Below are 20,663 nucleotides of genomic sequence, written 5' to 3'. Positions count from 1 at the left end.
CCAACGATTTATACAGGAAAATCATGACAATTAACAAGGTTGCTCAAACTTTCCCATCCCACTGTAATTTTGCCTTCGTAAAACAGAAGGTATTTGTTTTAACCACTTGCCGACCGCGCACTCATAACGCGCGTCGGCAAAGTGGTAGCTGCAGGACTAGCGACGCACATCTGCGTCGCCGGCTGCAGGCTAATTAATCAGGAAATAGCCGCTTACGCAAGCGGCTGCTTCCTGTCAATTCACAGCGGGGGGCTCCGTGAATAGCCTGCGGGCCGCCGATCGCGGCTCGCAGGCTAAATGTAAACACAAGCAGAAATAATCCGCTTTGTTTACATTTTTACAACGCTGCTAACAGTAGCAGCGTTGTACTAGATCAGCGATCCCCGGCCAATCAACGGCTGGGGATCGCTGTCACATGACAGGCAGGAGCCTGTTAAGAGGCTGCACAGGACAGATCCGTTCCTGTGCAGCCTCCGATCTCCGGGGCAGGGAGGGAGAAGAGGGAGAGGGGGAATCCTGCCGTGGAGGGGGCTTTGAGGTGCCCCCCCGGCACCCACACGCATGTAGGAGCGATCAGCACATCATCCCCCTAGTGGGGAAAAAAGGGGGCGATCTGCCTGTTTGATCTGTGCTGGGGGCTGAGCCCACCCAGCACAGATCTTCTAAATCAGCGCTGGTCCTTAAGGGGGGGTAAAGGCTGAGTCCTGAAGTGGTTAAGAAGGCAAAATTATAGTCTGCACAGGTACAGCAAAGCAGAGATATAGAATGGGTTCAAAAGTTAAAATTTAGAACATTCATATAACCAACATGTCTGCTATACAAATTTAGTTTCTTCAGTTCTGGGGTTAACTGGTAAATAAAGGACAACTGAAGCAAGAGTGATATTGAAGCTGCCATATATATTTCCTTTTAAAGGAAATGTCCAAGCAAAATAAAAAAAATGAGTTTCACTTACCTGGGGCTTCTCCCAGCCCCATGCAGCCATCCTGTGCCCTCATAGTCACTCACTGCTGCTCCAGTCCCCCCCTGGCAGCTTGGCGACCTCGGAGGTCGGCGGGACGCATTGCGTACATTTTTACGCATTCCCGCTAGTGCAGGAACATTAACACATACATTTTTACGCATTACTGGTTCATTGCGTAAAAATTTACGCATTGAACCAGTAACGCGTAAAAATGCATGTGTTAATGTTCCTGCACTAGTGGGAATGCGTAAAAATGTACGCAATGCGTCCCGCCGACCTCCGAGGTCGCCAAGCTGCCAGCGGGGGACTGGAGCAGCAGTGAGTGACTACGAGGGCACAGGATGGCTGCATGGGGCTGGGAGAATCCCCAGGTAAGTGAAACTCATTTTTTTATTTTGCTTGAACCTTCCCTTTAAGCCATAACAGTTACCCGGCAATACTGCTGATCCTCTGCCTCTAATACTTTTAGCTACAGACCCTGAACTTGCATGCAGCAGTTCAGGTGTTTCTGACATTGTCAGATCTGACAAGATTAGCTGCATGCTGGTTTCTGGTGTGTGCGCGCCAGACACAACTGCAGCCAAATAGATCAGCAGGGCTGCCAGGCAACTGGTATTGTTTAGAAGGAAATAAATATGACAGCCTCTATATTCTTCTCACTACAGTTGTACTTTAAAGTAAATGCGAGACTGGGGGGATGAGAGGATTTATACTTACCTGGGGCTTCTTTCAGCCTTTCTAACCAATCCCCCCCCCCCCCCCCCCCCCCCGTAGTCCATCAGCACCCTCAGTGTCTATTATCCGATCCCCTCCATCAGCCCTGGCAGTCACGGACTACTGAGTATGCATGGCCCCAGCCGCGTGCCTCCTCGATCATGCTTCCATTGCCAGCAGCATTCTGCGTCTGAGCAGTTAATAAGGGCTTGAAATTGCGCAGGCACAGAGCACTCCCGGTCACAGGAACGGGATCAAGGACGTGCGCAGCCCAGTCTGTGCAGTAGTCCAAACGGAACAAAGTCGCTGACTTTACTACATCACAACCAGAGCTGTGCAATCTGTACAAAAATCATCCGATTCAGTTTAACCACTGACTCAGTCTCCAGGTACCCAAAATTGCTCTGACTCCACAGCCTTGGGCACAACAGAGGGAACCAGACGGACACTGAGGGAGACCTCTGACTACAGGGAGCTGGTAAAAGGCCCAAGTATGTATAAATCCTCGTCGTCCCTTCATGACAGGTACACTTTAAAGTTTAGAAAAACTCCATAGAGCCAGGAACTAGAACTACTGTCTACAACATGAATGGTGTCCAACGTGTACAGGAACTAAAATGACACGACATACCTGGTCCATAACACAACCTTCTCCCCGCTGGAACTGACTTTGATGTTCTTGGCACGCAGTAGTTGCTCCTCCCGTTCGCTGCCTTGAAGGGTGGAGCTCTCCTCATCCTGGTCGCACTGCGGGATGGCGACTGCTGGTGTGTGGGGCTGAGTGGAGCCCTCTATTGGAGCGTCAGGGTTCTCCGTAATGCTTGGTGTGGTGGGACTGGAAGGGGATCGTGGTAAATGGTCACTTTCTTTCTCAGTCAGTGGCAGGGACAAGTCCTTTATTGTTTGCAGTCTCCGGGCTCCTCGCAGGGCACAGCGAGTGCTCTCCTTAGACTGCGCTCTTTGCTTGCTGGCGATAGCACTGTCAATTCCACAAAGACCACGTGTGTGCAAGGCTGTGCGAGATCTCTGTGCAGAGCTGGCACTTGTCCGATCTTCTATGGTGCTCCGCGAGAGAGGATACCTGCCGTCACCTGGAGCAGAGGACAAGCTGTCACCATACTGCCCTGACTTGGATAGGCAGGGGGTCTGTAGGGGTATTATTGGGTCGGATTGAAGGAATGAGGGCAAAAGCTGGTTATACCGCTAGGGGTGGCGTCACTTTACTGCTACTGTGGCCACTATATGGTTACCGGGGTGTATTCTGGGGATGACATCAATGTAAAGTTTTGGGGGTGAATTCTGGGGAATGAGGGTCATGCTAGCAGGGTTAGTACTGTGCAAATCTATGGGGTCCGTGCACTGTTCAAATTAATTGAAAGTCTTTTTATTGATACATAAAGTATCATCCGATCAACAAAAATAAGTTTGAGGGCATTGCAGAGTCCCATTTGTTGAGGTATAGTACAGAACGATACATACTAACAATGTGAGACAGCTATAAATGTGATTCCCCATATAAAGCCACACCTCCTCATTAATTGCCAAATCCCTGCCAAGGTTTAATTGAATGGACTGAGTAAAATGCTTTGACATGGTACCCTAAGTTGTAAACCTGATAAATCTGGCACAAAAGTGCCTCTAAATTTGACCCCCAAATGGTTCCCCCACTTTGCACTATGTCTGGCCCACTCTAGACCACCAGGGAAACTATAATGGGGGCGAAGCAAATGATCACCAGGTGCACTGTATTTTTTTTGAGGGGGGGGGTAGAGGGTAAGCATTAGACAAAAAAAACTGTATAGGGGAGGGGGACCACTAGACAACAGGGAACTTTTTGGGGGTGGGAGGGGGCGTACATTCGTTGTGGGCACCCGTCATTTTGGCGCAGGGTGAGCCAAATGACGGCTCACCCGGCTGCCTCACAAATTCCAGGCAGCGCTGATTACTATTCCCCCTCCAAGTCGTAGCAACTTGGGAGAATTAAATCGGGGGTCCAGCAATAGTTGGGTCCCCGAGAAGCCCTGCCTCATTAGAGGGGAACCATTAAACACCAGATATTTGTATAGGGGAGGGAGGCAGCCACTAGACATTGAGGTTGGCCTGTGACTTGGTCCCAGTGTTCAATTTCGGCCGACTTTGTATAATGCTGGGAATACAGGATACATTTTTGCAGCAGATAGATGGGTTCCATAGACAACTTTCCGACATGTCCGATCGTTTTGCCGCTCAATTTCTGATATAAGTGAATGGAAAAAGATAAGAAAAAAAAACAATCGATCTAGAATGACTCACTGATGCAATGCAGTCCATTGTTGTATAAGCTAATCATTTGGTGAATTAATTTGTTAATTAACCCTTGGTCGGACTTTGGCAATTAAGGAGGAGGTGTGGCTTTATTTAGGGGATCACATTTATACCGGTCTCACATAGTGTGTATCGTTCTGGCCTATACCTACAACGATTGCTGGTGATCAGATGATGCATCAATAAAACTTTTGATTGAATTAAACTGCGGACCCCATGGATTTGCATTGTACTTGACGATTGGTCTAGCATAGAGGTGGGCAAACTTTTTCTGCTGCGGCCCGCATGCCCCTCCTCTTCTCTCCCTGCAGTTGCAAGCTGTGCATTGGTAGGTGTAACTCACCCAATTGCACTTTCCACTAGCGATCTCCATGTCGACCTCATGTAACACACTAATATGTACTGACGGTGGGCCGCAGAGATCGCCACTGGAGTTAAACCTACCACTGCAGTCAACTTTGCAGGGAGGGAAGAGAGGAATCTGGCCCTTTATCGGCAGGCCAGATTCAAAACACCGGATATGGCCCACAGGGTTGTAGTTTGCCCATCGCTTTGAGACTTGGAGGGTGGGTGGCCACACATCTGCATTCTACAGTCAGTGCTGGGTGGAAGTGATCATCATCAGAGAATACCACCCACCTGCTGATCCATGCCGGAAGGCCGTCTGTGAACCCGCAGCCTCTGCTGACCTCTGCGCTCGACTCTCGCAGGACTGAACATGAGACAGGAGTCAGTAACCAGCGACATAAACATACACAGCTAAGCCATTTACCAGAGTATGACCAACCTTACTGCTGCAGTGACTGCACAGCCTCCTCTTACAGCGCTTCAGCCTCTGCTCCGAGCCTCCATCATGACAAGAGCAAGGGCAATCCTTCCCACCATCCAGCCAGTCCAGGTCCTGCAGAAAGCACATATTACAGACACGTCCTCCGACTGTCCTACCATACCGCTCAGGCTTTACAGAGAACCTTCACCCTTCAACAGATTATAAACCCCACCATTGTTCCAGAGACAAGCCACACATTCCCCAGCATCATCCTTCAACACAGATTACAAACCCCACCCCAGTTCCAGAGACAGGCCACACCCTACCCACATCATCCTTCACCACAGATTATAAACCCCACCCACCCAGGTTCCAGTGACAAGCCACACCCTCCCCAGCTTCATCTTTCAACACAGAATATAAACCCCACCACCCTGGTTCCAGTAACAAGCCACACCCTCCCCAGCTTCATCCTTCAACACAGATTATAAACCCTGCACCAACCTGGTTCCAGAGACAAGGCACACCCTCCCCAGCCTCCCAGAAGGCCACAGCTTCATCCTTCAACACAGATTATATTCCCATAATCTCCCCAGCCTTGTCTGCCAAAACTCAGGCTATACTCTCATACCATTCCCAGCCTCACATAAAGCCACAGCTTCATCCTTTAGCACAGGTTATAATCCCACATCCTCCCCAGCCTTATTGTTCACCACTTTTGGTTCCTGGATTAAGTCTCACGTCCTAATTAGTTATACTACATGTTCCTGGACGTGAGACTAGCATCCAGCACTAAAAACTGCCGCGATTGTACATGTGCACATGACCCCACTTTGCTCATGCACGTGCAATGATCCCCATTGTGGATGACTGCTGCTAGCAGCAGTCATTCAAATCAAGTTAGAGATTTTTTTTTTTTTATTAAAGTGACAAGGTTTTTTTGCATGACGTTTTAACCCTTACCAAAACTACCAGTAATTAAACCCTTTTGTCACCTATACTAAGCCTTAAGATTAATGGACACCTGTAATGGCTGCCACCCATAGCAATCGGATGAGATTACTATGGCGACAGCTCGGGTACCCAACAATGTATAGATGCAACGGAATGTTGTTGCCTAGCAATGAGACTATACAGCACTGGGGTCCCGCTACAGATACACAGGCTGGTGATAATGGTAGGGTACAGGCCCAACTAGTGATGAAATATGGCATATATTTTATTTTAACCAGGTCAAGCTTAATAATGTATTTTGAGGCGTTTTAAAACTGTGGCAACACAAAAAAATGTGTAATTTTTGCGTTTATGTCTATTTTTTCACAATAAATTGACTGAAGTTAAATAATACTTGGAAAAATTATTACCTAAAGAAAGCAATACTTTGTTCTGAAAAAAAAAATATGTATCACTTTAAAGGGACTCCGAGCAGTGCAGAAACTATGGAAAGATGCACATCATTTTAAAGCTCTCTTTCTCCTCTTTCCAATGATATATAAACCGCCACCCTACGCCTTTTAGCTTTCGCTATTTTCGCGATTGAAATTGCCGCGACCGCGATTTCGATCGCGAAAATAGAGAAAACTAAAAGGCGTAGGGCAACGATGTAGGTGTCGTCAGAAAGAGGAGAAAGAGAGCTTTAAAATGATATCCATCAAGCCATAGTTATATTGTATTACACAGGACGACACTTTCCCCAGTGTCAGCAGCTCCATTCTGCTGAATGCAGCTGCTGACTTTGACAAAACGTCGCCCTGTGTAATACAATATAACTATGGCTTGATGGATATCATTTTAAAGCTCTCTTTCTCCTCTTTCTGACGACACCTAAATCTTTGCCCTACGCCTTTTAGTTTTCTCTATTTTCGCGATCGAAATCGCGGTCGCGGCAATTTCAATCGCGAAAATAGCGAAAACTAAAAGACGTAGGGTGGTGGTTTATATATCATTGGAAAGAGGAGAAAGAGAGCTTTAAAATGATATGCATCTTTCCATAGTTTCTGCACTGCTCGGAGTCCCTTTAAGGGCATAGGTAATAAGTTATTGCTGTATCAAAAGCAACAAAGCTGATATATCTACCCCAGCTGACTGCTACAAGCCAATAGTTACAGAAGGCATAAATTGCCAGTATAGACAGACTGTGGGCTGAAATGATCAGAAGCAATGTTTTCATCTGGCAGAAGTTGAATGTCTGATTGAGGCCTAAATCTTCAGAGGCGTCTATCTCACCTTCTCTTGGCCAGCACTGGCTTCTTTCCTCCTCTTACTCCTCTGTGAGAGGGTCACTTTACTCTGCTCCTCCTCTTCATCTACCTCCGGTAAAGTCACCTCTTCAAAGCCATCAAACTGCAAAGAAACAACATATACAAACCTTATAAAAGCTAGAAGAAGAAGAAGATGATCCACAGGCTCAAACGAATATTAAAACCAGCATCTTTAATGGAAAACAGATGGACACAAGAACTCAATACATGCACAAGAACAACTAAATGATTTTAGTATTCATTTGCGCATGCTGATCACCTTCTTGTAATGTCGATAAATGTAAATTCTTGCACCTTGGGCTATGCCAATGGTAGAGCAACATATAAATACAGCTGGGAATATCAGACTTGGAGAAGGACTTGGGAATACTGGTTGATAACAAATTTAACACCCGTATTCAGTGCCAAGTAGCAGCAGCTAAAGCAAACAAAGTTCTGCAATGCATAAAACCGCAAAAAAACTCACAGGTGCTAGTATACTACTCCCTTTGTATGAATTACTTTTGAGGCCACATTTGGAGTAGTTTTAACTAGAGTACAGGCTAGTTAAAGTAGTGGCTAAGCTGCATGGGCATGAAGCAGAGCCTGTGACAGAGAGCACAGCAGGACCAGGCAGATAAAGCATACACACGGACTCACTGTATACAGACTGTATACAGCACAGTTCTGTTAAAGCCAGTCTAGCTGTCCGTTTACACAGACAGCTCTAGCTGCAATCTGATCTTTGTCATTACTGGTGTCACTGCCCATATATTGCTATCTGATGGGATGTGAAGCTTAAGGGGCCCATACACTGAGCCGATTTTCAGGCCGACGATTGAAAATCGGTTGGCCAATTGACCGATCGATGGCCGATTTCGATGGATTTCTGTCGAACTGGCAGGTTGGAAAATTTAGGTCGATCTGATGAGATTGCTTATCATTTTGCATTGGCCTTAATGGAAATCTGATGGCAAAAAAATGCCATCAGATCGAATTTCAATAGATTTCAAACTGAAATCTATTGGAATTCTATCCTGGTAAAAAATGTTCTAAAAACGCATCAGATAGATCATCAGATGCATTTCTTATCTATCTGCTGCCAATCTGACGAGTGTATGGGCACCTTAAGGATCCTGCCCTTTTGACCTCAAATTGCCAGCAAAGCTCATTACAGCTAAGAGCTGTCTGTAAACGGACAGCTAGAGTGGCTTTAGCAGGACGCTGCGCTGTGTGCTGTATACAGCCTGCGTGTGGTCTAAAGGTGCCCATACACTCGTCAGATTGGCAGCAGATAAATAAGAAATGCATCTGATGATCTATCTGATGCGTTTTTAGAACATTTTTTACCAGGATAGAATTCCAATAGATTTCAGTTTGAAATCTATTGAAATTCGATCTGATGGCTTTTTTTGCCATCAGATTTCCATTAAGGCCAATGCAAACTGATAAGCAATCTCATCAGATCGACCTAAATTTTCCACCCTGCAAGTTCGATGGAAATCCATCGAAATCGATCGAAATCGGCCGTCGATCGGTCGATTGGCCAACCGATTTGCAATCGATTGAACGATCGATCGGGATCGATCGGTCGGCCAGAAAATCGGCTGAGTGTATGGGCTGCTTAACTCTCTCTGCCACTGTTCTCTGGTCCCGCTGTGCAAGAGAGCCTGGGTGACTGTGCCGTGGATCGGAGAAAACCATGCGTGCTTCACCGCAGCCAAGGCAGCTAAAGGAAGAGAGAGCTGGCCGTGCATTCCTTGATTCAGTGCCTCACTCCTCCTTCTGGCCGGAAGAAGGAAGCGCACCTCAGTAACAAGCCGGAAATGTTCGCGTGCAATGCTGGGGACAGCATTGAATGCGGAAATACAGCCGCAATGAAAAAAAAAAAAACATCGCCACTCTGACAATACTGAAATCGTGATGATGCACATTGCGATTTCGATTAAAAAACGATATATCGTGCAGCCCTATTAGGCATCACACTATATGAAGGATCTTTACATACTAGAACAGGTACAAAGAATGGCAACTACATTAATCAGCGGAATGAAAGGTCTCACCAAAAAAAGATTGGACAAACAGATTTATGTAGCTTTGAAAAAGATGGCTAAGGGGTGACCAGATTAACATGTACAGTACAAATATATCAGAGGGTAATACAAAAAGCTTGGCAGATTAGCATTTTATCAATAGCTTGGACAAGGGAAACCGGAGTGACCAGAGGAAATCCATGCAGACCCGAGGAGAACATACAAACTCCGTGCAGATAGTACCCTGGCTTGGATGCAAACCGGGGACCCGGAAATACAAGGCAAGGGTGCTATACAGTATTCACTACGCCACCATGCTGCCCATATGTGCAGGTGCAGGACAGAAAGGTAGCTAATGTTTATTTATTATTCTGGTTGGACTTTATGGACAGATGTCTTTTTTCAACCAAACTAACTTTTCATTCATAACTAGGTATTTTCCTAATCTACTCTCACCTTGTGTTCCTTCTCTGTTCACTTCATGACGTTCTTTTAGTTCATAAACGACAGGCCCACTTTTAAAGGATACCCGAACTGACATGTGATATGATGAGATAGACATGTGTATGTACAGTGCCTAGCACACAAATAACTATGCTGTGTTCCTTTTTTTCTTTCTCTGCCTGAAAGAGTTAAATATCAGGTATGTAAGTGGCTGACTCAGTCCTGATTCAGACAGGAAGTGACTACAGTGTGACCCTTACTGATAAGAAATTCCCCTTTTTATCGCTTTCTTGCTTTTAGAAGTCATTTTCTTCTAGGAAAGTGTTTTATAGTTGGAATTCCTTATCAGTGAGGGTCACACTGTAGTCACTTCCTGTCTGAGTCAGGACTGAGTGAGCCACTTACATACCTGATATTTAACTCTTTCAGGCAGAGAAAGGAAAAAAAGGCATACAGCATAGTTATTTGTGTGCTAGGCACTGTACATACACGTCTATCTCATCATGTCACATGTCAGTTCGGGTATCCTTTAACCTTCCTGGCGGTAAGCCGCGCAGGAGGTTTTCTCAGGCCCTGCTGGGCCAGTTTGCACAATTTTTTTTTCGCTGCACGCAGCTAGCACTTTGTTAGCTGCGTGAGCACACCGATCACCGTCCATTAGACCCCTTGCGCAGCCTGGCCTATCAGTCGGTGACGTCATCCCGCCCCATCGCCATTGCGACAGGGGAAGCCCTCCAGTAAATCCCGTTCTTTGAACGGGATTTCCTGATCGCCGATCGCCAGAGGCGATCGAAGAGGGTAGGGGGATGCCGCTGCACAGCGGCTATCATGTAGCGAGCCCTAGGCTCGCTACATGATTTAAAAAAAAAATAATTACAAAAAGACGGCTGCGCTGCCCCCTGGCGGTTTTTAATAGACCGCCAGGAGGGTTAAGTCAGAAAACCATCTGCTCGCTGTCATCTACACCTTTGTATTCCTTGTCCTATTTCTAGCTCATGTCATTTGAGTCCCCATCCCAACTATTCACTCAAAATAAGGTGCGTTTTCTGTCATCTACTCGCCTTGTATTCTTTGTCCTCAGTCCAGTTCATGACCTCAAAGTCCTCCATGCGGCTGGCTGGAGGCCGAAGCTGGTCGAAGAAGAGGGAGAATTCTTCCTGCAAGTGGTGGTGGCCTCTTAGCAGCTGCCACATCTGAGTTTTCAGCTGCAGGAAAACACAGAGAACAGTGAGAACCCTCCCAAGGTTGAGGGGCCACCTGCAGATGTATCCTGTGTGGCACCCACCTTCCCAATCTCCTGCAGGGGGCACTCTGCACAGCTCTGCAGCAGTTTGATGATCTTCTGGTGGTGGGCTGGGTTCTCCAGGAAACAGATCTCCAACTGCCGCAGAAAGCGGCGGCTCTTGTCAAAGGCTTGCTGCTCTTCAAACTATGAGGACAAGAAAAAAATGGAGCCAATTAAAAGGAACCCCCCCACTTCACAACACAGGAATGTCTAGAGAATTGCTGGCCACAAGAGCAAAGGGTGACCGCAGCTGCCACTCTCAAGGTTTAAACTGTTACTAAGGGTGTGTACACACATGAGTAGTGTTATCTGCTAGGATCAGGTCTCAATCCTCAGGCAAAAGTGCTGTCCTTAGGTTACAGAGAAACTCCGACCAAGAATTGAACTTTATCCCAATCAGTAGCTGATACCCCCTTTTACATGAGAAATCTGTTCCTTTTCACAAACTGCCCATCAGGGGTCGCTGTATGACTGATATTGTGGTGAAACCCCTCCCACAAGTAACTCTGAGGACTGTGGTACTCCTGGCAGTTTCCTGTCTGTGAACCTTGTTGCATTGTGGGAAATAGCGGTTTACAGCTGTTTCCAACTGCCCAAAAAAATGCAGCAGCTATATCACCTGCCAACAGTAAAAATGTCACCATGTGATAAATGTCAGAATGTAAATCAGAGATTTAAAATATTTTATGTATGAACCAAGTAATAGAAAACACATACAAAACTGATGGAAAACTGACAGGACCAGACTGGAAACGTATAGATTTATGTGTGAACCAAGTCATAGAAACTCATACAAAACTGTTGCTAACTGTCAACAACTGACAGGACTGAACTCCTTTATGTGCGAGCCCAGCCTAAGGGTCCTTTAAATGTAAAAAGGCAACTGTAGTGAGAAGAATATGGAGGCTGTCATATTTATTTCCTTTTAAATAATACCAGTTATGTTGCCTGGCAACCATTCTGGTCTATCTGGCTGCAGTAGTGCCTGAATTACACCAGAAACAAGCATGCAGCTAATCTTGTCAGATCTGACAATGTCAGAATCACCTGATCTGCTGCATGCTTGTTCAGGGTCTATGGCTAACAGTATTAGAGGCAGAGGATCAGCAGGATAGCCAGGCAACTGGTATTGCTCAAAAGTAAATAAATATGGCAGCCTCCATATACCTCTCGCTACAGTTGTCGTTTAAAGGGGCACTATTGCTAATTTCGACTTTTTTAGTCCCCTTAACATACGTATGTCTTATTGGAGTTACGCTGTTGCTCAGTATATAGTCGTATCAAAATGTAATTTTACACTTGCAATAGACATTTACAGCCAGGCAGTCACGTCAGTAGTTACACCTTCAGAATAAACCATTCTGTAATAGGAAGGCATCTGTTACTGATCCTTGAGCTGCCATTATTTTCAACCCTTCTGGCCAGCTCATTTATTCTGTTCCATGTTGTAACTACACTAATGTGCAGTTACTGAGCTCACAGCAACCGCCGTAAAGTGCAGGACGCAGCCTCCTTCGTACAGTGCGGGATGTACCTGTACGGCTGTGTGATGATATGCTGCCCAGCTGCCAAGGACCCCTTTTGTGAAGCTGGCAATAAAATGAACACCTATTGTTGTCCGTTTCCATGGTAACCCGACTGGCTTCTGAAGTGTGCTAGGCAGCAGCGACGGCGGCATCAAAGAGCAGACAGCAACAGCTGTGTCCTGCTTGGTATGTTGCCATAGTCATGTTGCCGGTCAGGTTACCATGAAAACGGACAGCAATAAGTGTCCATTTCATTGCCAGCTTTACAAAAGGGGTCCTTGGCAGCTGGGCAGCATATCATCACACAGCCGTACAGGTACATCCTGCACTGTACGAAGGAGGCTGCGTCCTGCACTTTACGGCGGTTGCTGTGAGCTCAGTAACTGCACATTAGTGTAGTTACAACACGGAACAGAATAAATGAGCTGGCCAGAGGTGTTGAAAATAACGGCAGCTCAGTGATCAGTAACAGATGACTTCCTATTACAGAATGGTTTATTCTGAACTGGCGTCGGAAAGGTATAACTACTGGCGTGACTGCCTGGCTCTAAATGTCTATTGCAAGTGTAAAATTACATTTTGATACGACTATATACTGAGCAACAGCGTAACTCCAATAAGACATACGTATGTTAGGGGGACTAAAAAAAAGACGAAATTAGCAATCGTGTCCCTTGAAAGGACCACTATCGTGGAAAAAAGTAGGCAGTTAAAAATCGGACAGTGTCAAATATATAACATTGCATTCTTTCCTTATTTCATTAATTTTTATCTTTTGATTTTCTTTTAGGTCAGACTCAAAATTACTGTTGAAATAATAATCAGTTTTTGTATAACCAGTTTTGTATGTAATGATGTGAATTATTCTCATTTATTCCCACGCGGAGAATGACCTAACCAATAGCTGAAATATTTTAGCAAGCACATTAGCTAATACTTGGCAGAGGTCTCCTAGTATGACTCATAGGTTAGAAAGAGAAACTGAAAGCAGATTACATTCCAGAAATTATTTCTGATGATGTAATTTGCTATGGCATACGCATATGTTAATTAGCAGGAGGAGTTAGTTTCATTTTCTGTTTAACACTATAAAGATAGAGGTAACAACAAGACAGTAGTAATAGGAATTCCGGCTCTTCTCGGAGAATCGGCTCGTCTGAATCGGCTCCCAGTAAAGAGCCGGCTCTTACGGCTCTGAATCGGCTCTTCATTAAATATCACTAAAAATCTGAGTAGAAGCCCCGTCCCCGTCTCCATGACGTCTCCAGACTGCTTCCCTGACTGGGGCAATCCCTCCTGCTACTGCTCCACCCCACCCCACACACTCCTACAAGCTGCAAGAGGAAGACTACATCTTCCAGCATGCCTCAGCGCCCTTTATTACAGAGCAAATCAGAGCTCTGTGGGGCGGCTGAGGCATCGGCTCTTTTAAAACTGAGAACCGGCTCTCGTCGTTCGCAGCATCGTTTGCGAACGACCCATCACTACAAGACAGAACTCTATGCTGTTGCTCTGCTACGGGGTATACGCTCTTAGGAACTGGTATGTATTTCATGCAATATATTTTGGTGGACATTATATGTTAGCAGATATCTTAGCAATAGGTATCTTAATCATATCCTTTTTATATGTAATTTTTGTATCTGTACATTATCACAAGAATACATTATATTTAGTGTTAATTCTCTTGTCTGCGTGTTCTATTTATTTCAATCTGGGATATACTGAAACAAATCTATATGCAAGCTTTCAGTGGCTTAACACCGATTGATATTAACAGTTGGAAGTTGTAACGCTAAATTATGAGTTGCGCTTCTTATCTGTTAGTAATCCTTTATAAAGTATAGGAGCTGGCAACAGAACTGACAGGTTTTGGGCCAGTCCATCTCCTCATGGGGGATTCCCAGGGCTTTTTTTGTTTTCAACAGTATTTCCTGAACAGCAGTTTAACTGCCAACATAGTAAGATACCAGCCACCCTCTCTAGTCACTTGCACACTATTTTGTCAGTTAGACTTTGCAACTGCTGTTCAGGAACTGCTTTTGAAAACAAAGACGACCCTGAGAATCCCCCATGAAGAGATGGACTGGCCAAAAACCTGTCGGTTCTTTCAGATTTTAAACTACCTACTTTTTTTCACGAAAGTAATCCTTTAGCGTGTTGGAGTGTTAGTATACCAACATGGGTTTTTTTTTCCCCTCCATAGAAGTGCATTGTGAAAACGCATATAGTTTAAAGAGACACTGAAGCGAGACTAAATCTCGCTTCAGGTCTTATATATAGCAGGGGCACGTGTGCCCCTGCTAAAACGCCGCTATCCCGCGGCTTAACGGGGGTCCCTTCACCCCCAACCCACCCCCCGCAAATGTTGGTCGGAAAATGGTCGCTGGAGATATCCTTCCTGGAGGCAAGGGCTAACGGCTGCAGCCCTGCCTCCCAGCGCGTCTATCAGACGCGCATCGCCGCCTCTCCCCCGCCCCTCTCAGTGAAGGAAGACTGAGAGGGGGGGGGAGAGGCGGAGATACGCGTCTGACAGACGCGCATGGGGCAGGGCTGCGGCGGTTAGCCCTGCCCCAACCAGGAAGCGCTCCCCCGCTGCACGGAGGGGGTTTGGGGGGACAGGGACCCCCGTTAAGCCGCGCTATAGCGGCGTTTTAGCAGGGGCACGCATGCCCCTGCTAGCTATGAGGTCTGAAGCAAGATCTATTCTTGCTTCAGACTCTCTTTAAACTGAGCCATAGGAAACCATGGATATTACTTTGAAAATCTGTTTTCTTTCAGTAATTACTGAGAGCAAACGATAAAGTGTAAAAGGACCCTAAGGGAAGACTCTACACTAACTAGTTCACACTAGACCTGGAAACGTATCTGTGGCTCCGTTTTCAAAACTGGAGCCACGGATAGCAATGTTAAAAATAGCAGTTGCCTTTATCCAACAAAAAAAAAAACGGATCCATCTGCGTATGTGGGGGCCCGTTTTTAAAACCGTCCCGGAAGGTCCGGATCTGCTGCATTTTCACGCAACGGATCTGGAACCTGATACACGCAGGGGTAGTGGCAGGCAATGGAAAAACGGATCCCTCTCTACACAGGCAGATTTGGACACAGAAACGGATCTGTTTCTGTGTCACAGCCTGCAGGGGGAAGAGGGGGCCGCCATGCCGGAGGGGTATAGCAGGCAGGACGGGGGTGGCGGCGGGGAGGGGGGACGTTTCCACCCCTTCCCTCACCTGGGTCCCCCGTCCCTGCTGCCCCCTCCAACACATGCCACAAAAATGTAATGTATAGCAGCGGCGAGCAGGGAGCTTAACTTATCCTCCTACTTCCTCCGCTCGCCGCATCACTGCCTGCAATGCCACCCTCCGAAGTATAGAGGGCGGCATTGCAGGCAGGAGGAAGTAGTAGGAGGAGGAGGTAAGCTCCCCACTCACTGCTGCTATATATTTTAAATTTTTGCGGCATGTAGCTGGAGGGGGTATTGGGGGCGGGGGACCCAGGTGATCGGAGAGGGGGGACGTCCCTGTCCCCGCTGCCACCCCCGCCTTGCCTGCTACCCACTAGGCAACCAAAAAAAAACACGCAAACGAATCGAAAATGTATGCTGCAAAAAGGCAGCATTGATCTGTTTGCATTCCCTTGGCTAGGATCACGGGCCGCAGGCTCCTTCCTGCAACAGTGCCTAGTGTGGACCTAGCCTTACACAGGATACTCACCATACAGCATACTGCTAGCATTATGCAGGTGTCATGTGAGATCTATACTGCATGTGGGTGAGACACCCAACTATGCGGCGGTCTGTGTGGGATCTATGCTGTATCTACGTTATATACGGGCGTTTCGTATGAGACCTATGCTGCATGCTGGTGACCTGTGTGAGACCTATGTTGTATATGGGTGTCCATGTGTGAAATGTATGCTGTATAGGTTTTCTGTATGTGGGTGTTATGTATGAGATGGATGCTGCATGTGGGTATCCCCACCCCACCACTGACCAGGCCACATTCCAGAGCTTGCTCCGGAAGCAGAAATGCTGCAAAGTCCTTCAGAAGCTGTGGCCAATCCTGAAGAAGATGGCGGAGACGATCGTACAGTTCCACCGCTGATTTCTTATCCCTGCTCGACTCAAATTCATAGATGATGTTTAGAAACTGTTCGTATGTTCCTGGCACAGACTGAAGAGCTTCTCGCACCTGCAGGAAAGGAAACTTTAGCCAATCACACCCATGTACTCCGCAAAAACTTGCAATAAGGCATCCAGGCACCACACGCAACTCAGATCCTATGTAGTTTCATAATCTAAATAGGCGATCCAGTCATCTCCGGTACAATAGGATAGTTTGCTACAAGACAGTAGGGTGCCTTTTGCAACTGAGGCAGCCCTATACACAGGGGTTTAACCTTGATCAGGTAGCTCTTGCCATCTTGTTATATAGAAGTCTCATCCTGGTGTGTCAGCTCTGGGAAGCTTGGTATACAGGGGTCTGCCCAAGATGAGGTAGCTTTGGGCACCTTGTTATATTTAAGTCTTATCATGGTAAGATATCTCTGGGCAGCCACATAAAGGGGACTCACCCAGATGAGGTAGCTCTGGGTACCTCTCGTTATATAGAAGTCCCATCCTGGTGAGATGACTCTGGTCAGCTTAGTATATAGAAGTCTCATCCTGGTGAGATGGCTCTGGGCAGCTTATTATATAGAAGTCTCATCCTGGTGAGATGGCTCTGGGCAGTTTGGTGTATAGAAGTCTCATCCTGGTGAGATGGCTCTAGTCAGCTTAGTATATAGAAGTCTCAACCTGGTGAGATGGCTCTGGGCAGTTTGGTATACAGGAGACTCACCCAGATGAGGTAGCTCTGGGTACCTCTCGTTATATAGAAGTCTAATCCTGTTAAGATGGCTTTGGGCAGTATGGTGGTACACAGGGATTTCACCCTGATGAGGTAAGCTCTGGGTACCTCGTTATATTGAAGTCTCATGCTGGTGAGATGGCTCTGGGCAGTATGGTGGTACACAGGGATCTCACCGATGAGGTAAGCTCTGGGTACCTCGTTATATAGAATTCTCATCCTAGTGAGATGGCTCTGGTGAGCTTGGTGGTACACAGGGATCTCACCCTGATGAGGTCACCTCTTTTAAAAGGAGTCTCATTTTGGTGAGATAGGATTGGACAACTCATTAAAGAGAAGTCTCACACTAGTGAGGAAGAACTTGGCAATTCATTTTATAAAGGATGAAGGTGGCTTATCCTTGTGAGGAAGCCCTGGAAACATTATCATAAGGGGATCTTGCTCTGGCGAAGTAGTACTAAGCACCACATTATGCAGGAGGCTCACCCTGGTAAGGTAGGACTGGGCATATGCCATGTCTTTCTGCTCTCGCAGCGGGTCTTTCTGCAGGATCTTCTCATCATACAGCAGAAGCAGTTTGGAGGCATCTTTGCTGGCTCGCGTGCGCCCCCTTCTGTTCCTAACACGATGGGAGCTCTGACTCTTTGCACCGCTGCGTCTCCTCTCTCCTGAAGAAAAATAAGCAAATAGACTCCTGTTATACTCAGCCGCTATACGACATGCTCAGGCTATGGACTACCATTAGATTTTCAATGTTGGAGCGTGAGTAGAGATGACAGTTTGTGATTGTCTCATGCACAAATCTACAGTCTATACAGCTGTCCAAGAATGCCGTGCAGTGGTTGGTCATCACAGGTTGTCAAACAACAAGTATTATTGTTTCGTATTGTTCTCCCTGCGAAAGGGTAGCGGTCATCATTGCACCTCTTTCTCTCAACACTGAGAAGGCAATATGTAATATTGTAGAATGGAGAGAGCCATGAGGCACTGAAATTGTAAACAATTCACTCAGCATAGTGGGATGGAATACGAAGAGAAGCGTGAAGCACTCACCAGCTGGTGTAGCACTTGTCTCCACAGGGGCAGGAGACGGCACTCGGTGGTGAGGATCCTCCAGTTTCTCACTCTCTTCGCCTGTTTCATCAGTCATGCCTTCTGGTTTGTGTGCGGCTCCTTCTGCAGCATCTTCCTCTTCCTCCTCCTCCGTGTTCTCCTCCTGGGAGTTCTCCTCAGAGTCCCCCTCCTGACTAAGCCGCCTCTCTGAGGCCAACCACGTCAGCTTCTCCATCGTTTCCTGACAACAGAGAGGAGAAGCTGTTACAGACACACCACCTCAGCTTCTCCATCACCCCTGACAACACACAACACCACCTCAGCTTCTCCATCACCCCTGACTGTTACCAACACACCACCTCAGCTTCTCCATCACCCCTGACAACACAGAGCAGCAGCTGTTACCAACACACCACCTCAGCTTCTCCATCACCCCTGACAACACACAACACCACCTCAGCTTCTCCATCACCCCTGACTGTTACCAACACACCACCTCAGCTTCTCCATCACCCCTGACAACACAGAGCAGCAGCTGTTACCAACACACCAACTTAGCTTCTCCATCACCCCTGACAACACAGAGTAGCGGCTGTTACCAACACACCACCTCAGCTTCTCCATCACCCCTGACAACACAGAGCAGCGGCTGTTACCAACACACCACCTCAGCTTCTCCCTCACCCCTGACAACACAGAGAAGCAGCTGTTACCAACACACCGCCTCAGCTTCTCCATCACCCCTGACAACACAGAGCAGCGGCTGTTACCAACACACCACCTCAGCTTCTCCATCACCCCTGACAACACAGAGCAGCGGCTGTTACCAACACACCACCTCAGCTTCTCCATCACCCCTGACAACACAGAGCAGCGGCTGTTACCAACACACCACCTCAGCTTCTCCCTCACCCCTGACAACACAGAGCAGCAGCTGTTACCAACACACCACCTCATCTTCTCCACCACCCCTGACAACACACAGCACCGGCTGTTACCAACACACCACCTCAGCTTCTCCATCACCCCTGACAACACACAGCAGCGGCTGTTACCAACACACCACCTCAGCTTCTCCATCACCCCTGACAACACACAGCACCGGCTGTTACCAACACACCACCTCATCTTCTCCACCACCCCTGACAACACACAGCACCGGCTGTTACCAACACACCACCTCAGCTTCTCCATCACCCCTGACAACACACAGCAGCGGCTGTTACCAACACACCACCTCAGCTTCTCCATCACCCCTGACAACACACAGCACCGGCTGTTACCAACACACCACCTCAGCTTCTCCATCACCCCTGACAACACACAGCAGCGGCTGTTACCAACACACCACCTCAGCTTCTCCATCACCCCTGAAAACACAGAGCAGCAGCTGTTACTGACACAACATCCATGACCAGATCTGTGGGCAGGTCACATAGGCTGTGGCCTTAAAGAAGAACTCCAGTGAAAATGTAATTTAAAAAAGTGCTTCATTTTTACAATAATTATGTACAAACGATTTAGTCAGTGTTTGCCCATTGTATTATCTTTCCTCTCCCTGATTTACATTCTGAAATTTATCACAGGGTGGCATTTTTACTGCTGGCAGGTGATGTCAGTGGAAGTAGCTGCTGTTAACTGTTTACAGCCGTTTCCAACTGCCAAAAAAGCAATTTTCCACAATGCAATGAGGTTCACAGACAGGAAACTGCCAGGGCCATGGTCCTCACAGTTTCCTGTGGGAGGGGTTTCACCACAATATCAGCCATACGGAGCCCCCTGATGATCAGTTTGTGAAAAGAAATGGATTTCTCGTGTAAAAGGGGGTATCAGCTACTGATTGGGATGAAGTTCAATTCTTGGTCACGGTTTCTCTATAAATAGAGCTCGTGGTGGGTTCTAAGAATGCTATAATACACAGAGCCTGGGTCTGCATATACTGCCCAGCCTGTTGCTATACTGTGCCCCCCACAGGCCCCCCTGCGCTCTGCTTGCCCCCCATAAATCGTACGCAGAGCTGATTGGAGGGAAGGGACGCGGGCGGTGACCGGAGCTATGGAGGAGGCGGGTGGAGTGGCGAGACTGACAGATGCAGAGGTAAATAGCCGGCTGCGACACGCTGTGTGTCGACAGCTCGGCGTCTGATTTATGGGGGGCAAGCAGAGCGCGGGGGGGGGGGGGGGCGGGGCGGACGGTATAGCAACAGAGGCTGGACAGTATATGCAGACCCAGCCTCTGTGTGCGGATAGCATTCTTAGAACCCACCTCGGGTTCTCTAAGTAGCAGATTGGCTGGGGCACCATTGCAGCTGATCACACTTTGTGTGTGGTGTTCTTCCACTGTCATCCACTGCCTGCCCACTTATCTCGCCTCGTCTGCACGATGTTAATGGGAGCCATGATCTCCTCCACAAAAGATCCCCTCGCTCGCTGCACTGCATATGTAGATCAGCGTTCAGAGTAGGTGCAGCGGCGCAACAATGAT

General features: G+C 47.3%; 1 protein-coding gene across 2 annotated transcripts in view; it reads right to left on the bottom strand.

Moving 5' to 3' along the window:
- The window catches only part of LOC137532263 (GON-4-like protein), a 72,853-nt gene that overhangs the window by 4,837 nt on the left and 47,353 nt on the right, over positions 1–20,663 (bottom strand). For both annotated transcript variants that reach the window (XM_068252581.1, XM_068252582.1), the window contains exons 22-30: positions 18,180–18,420; positions 17,613–17,794; positions 16,272–16,469; positions 10,754–10,897; positions 10,530–10,673; positions 6,978–7,094; positions 4,770–4,883; positions 4,622–4,694; positions 2,310–2,769 (exon numbers count right to left, since the gene is read on the bottom strand). In XM_068252581.1, the coding sequence (XP_068108682.1) occupies positions 2,310–2,769; positions 4,622–4,694; positions 4,770–4,883; positions 6,978–7,094; positions 10,530–10,673; positions 10,754–10,897; positions 16,272–16,469; positions 17,613–17,794; positions 18,180–18,420 (1,673 nt within the window). The remainder of the gene's footprint in view (positions 1–2,309; positions 2,770–4,621; positions 4,695–4,769; positions 4,884–6,977; positions 7,095–10,529; positions 10,674–10,753; positions 10,898–16,271; positions 16,470–17,612; positions 17,795–18,179; positions 18,421–20,663) is intronic.

Source organism: Hyperolius riggenbachi, chromosome 9 (assembly GCF_040937935.1).
Source record: "Hyperolius riggenbachi isolate aHypRig1 chromosome 9, aHypRig1.pri, whole genome shotgun sequence".
Lineage (NCBI taxonomy): Eukaryota > Metazoa > Chordata > Amphibia > Anura > Hyperoliidae > Hyperolius > Hyperolius riggenbachi.
This window is presented reverse-complemented; position numbering and strand designations above follow the sequence as displayed.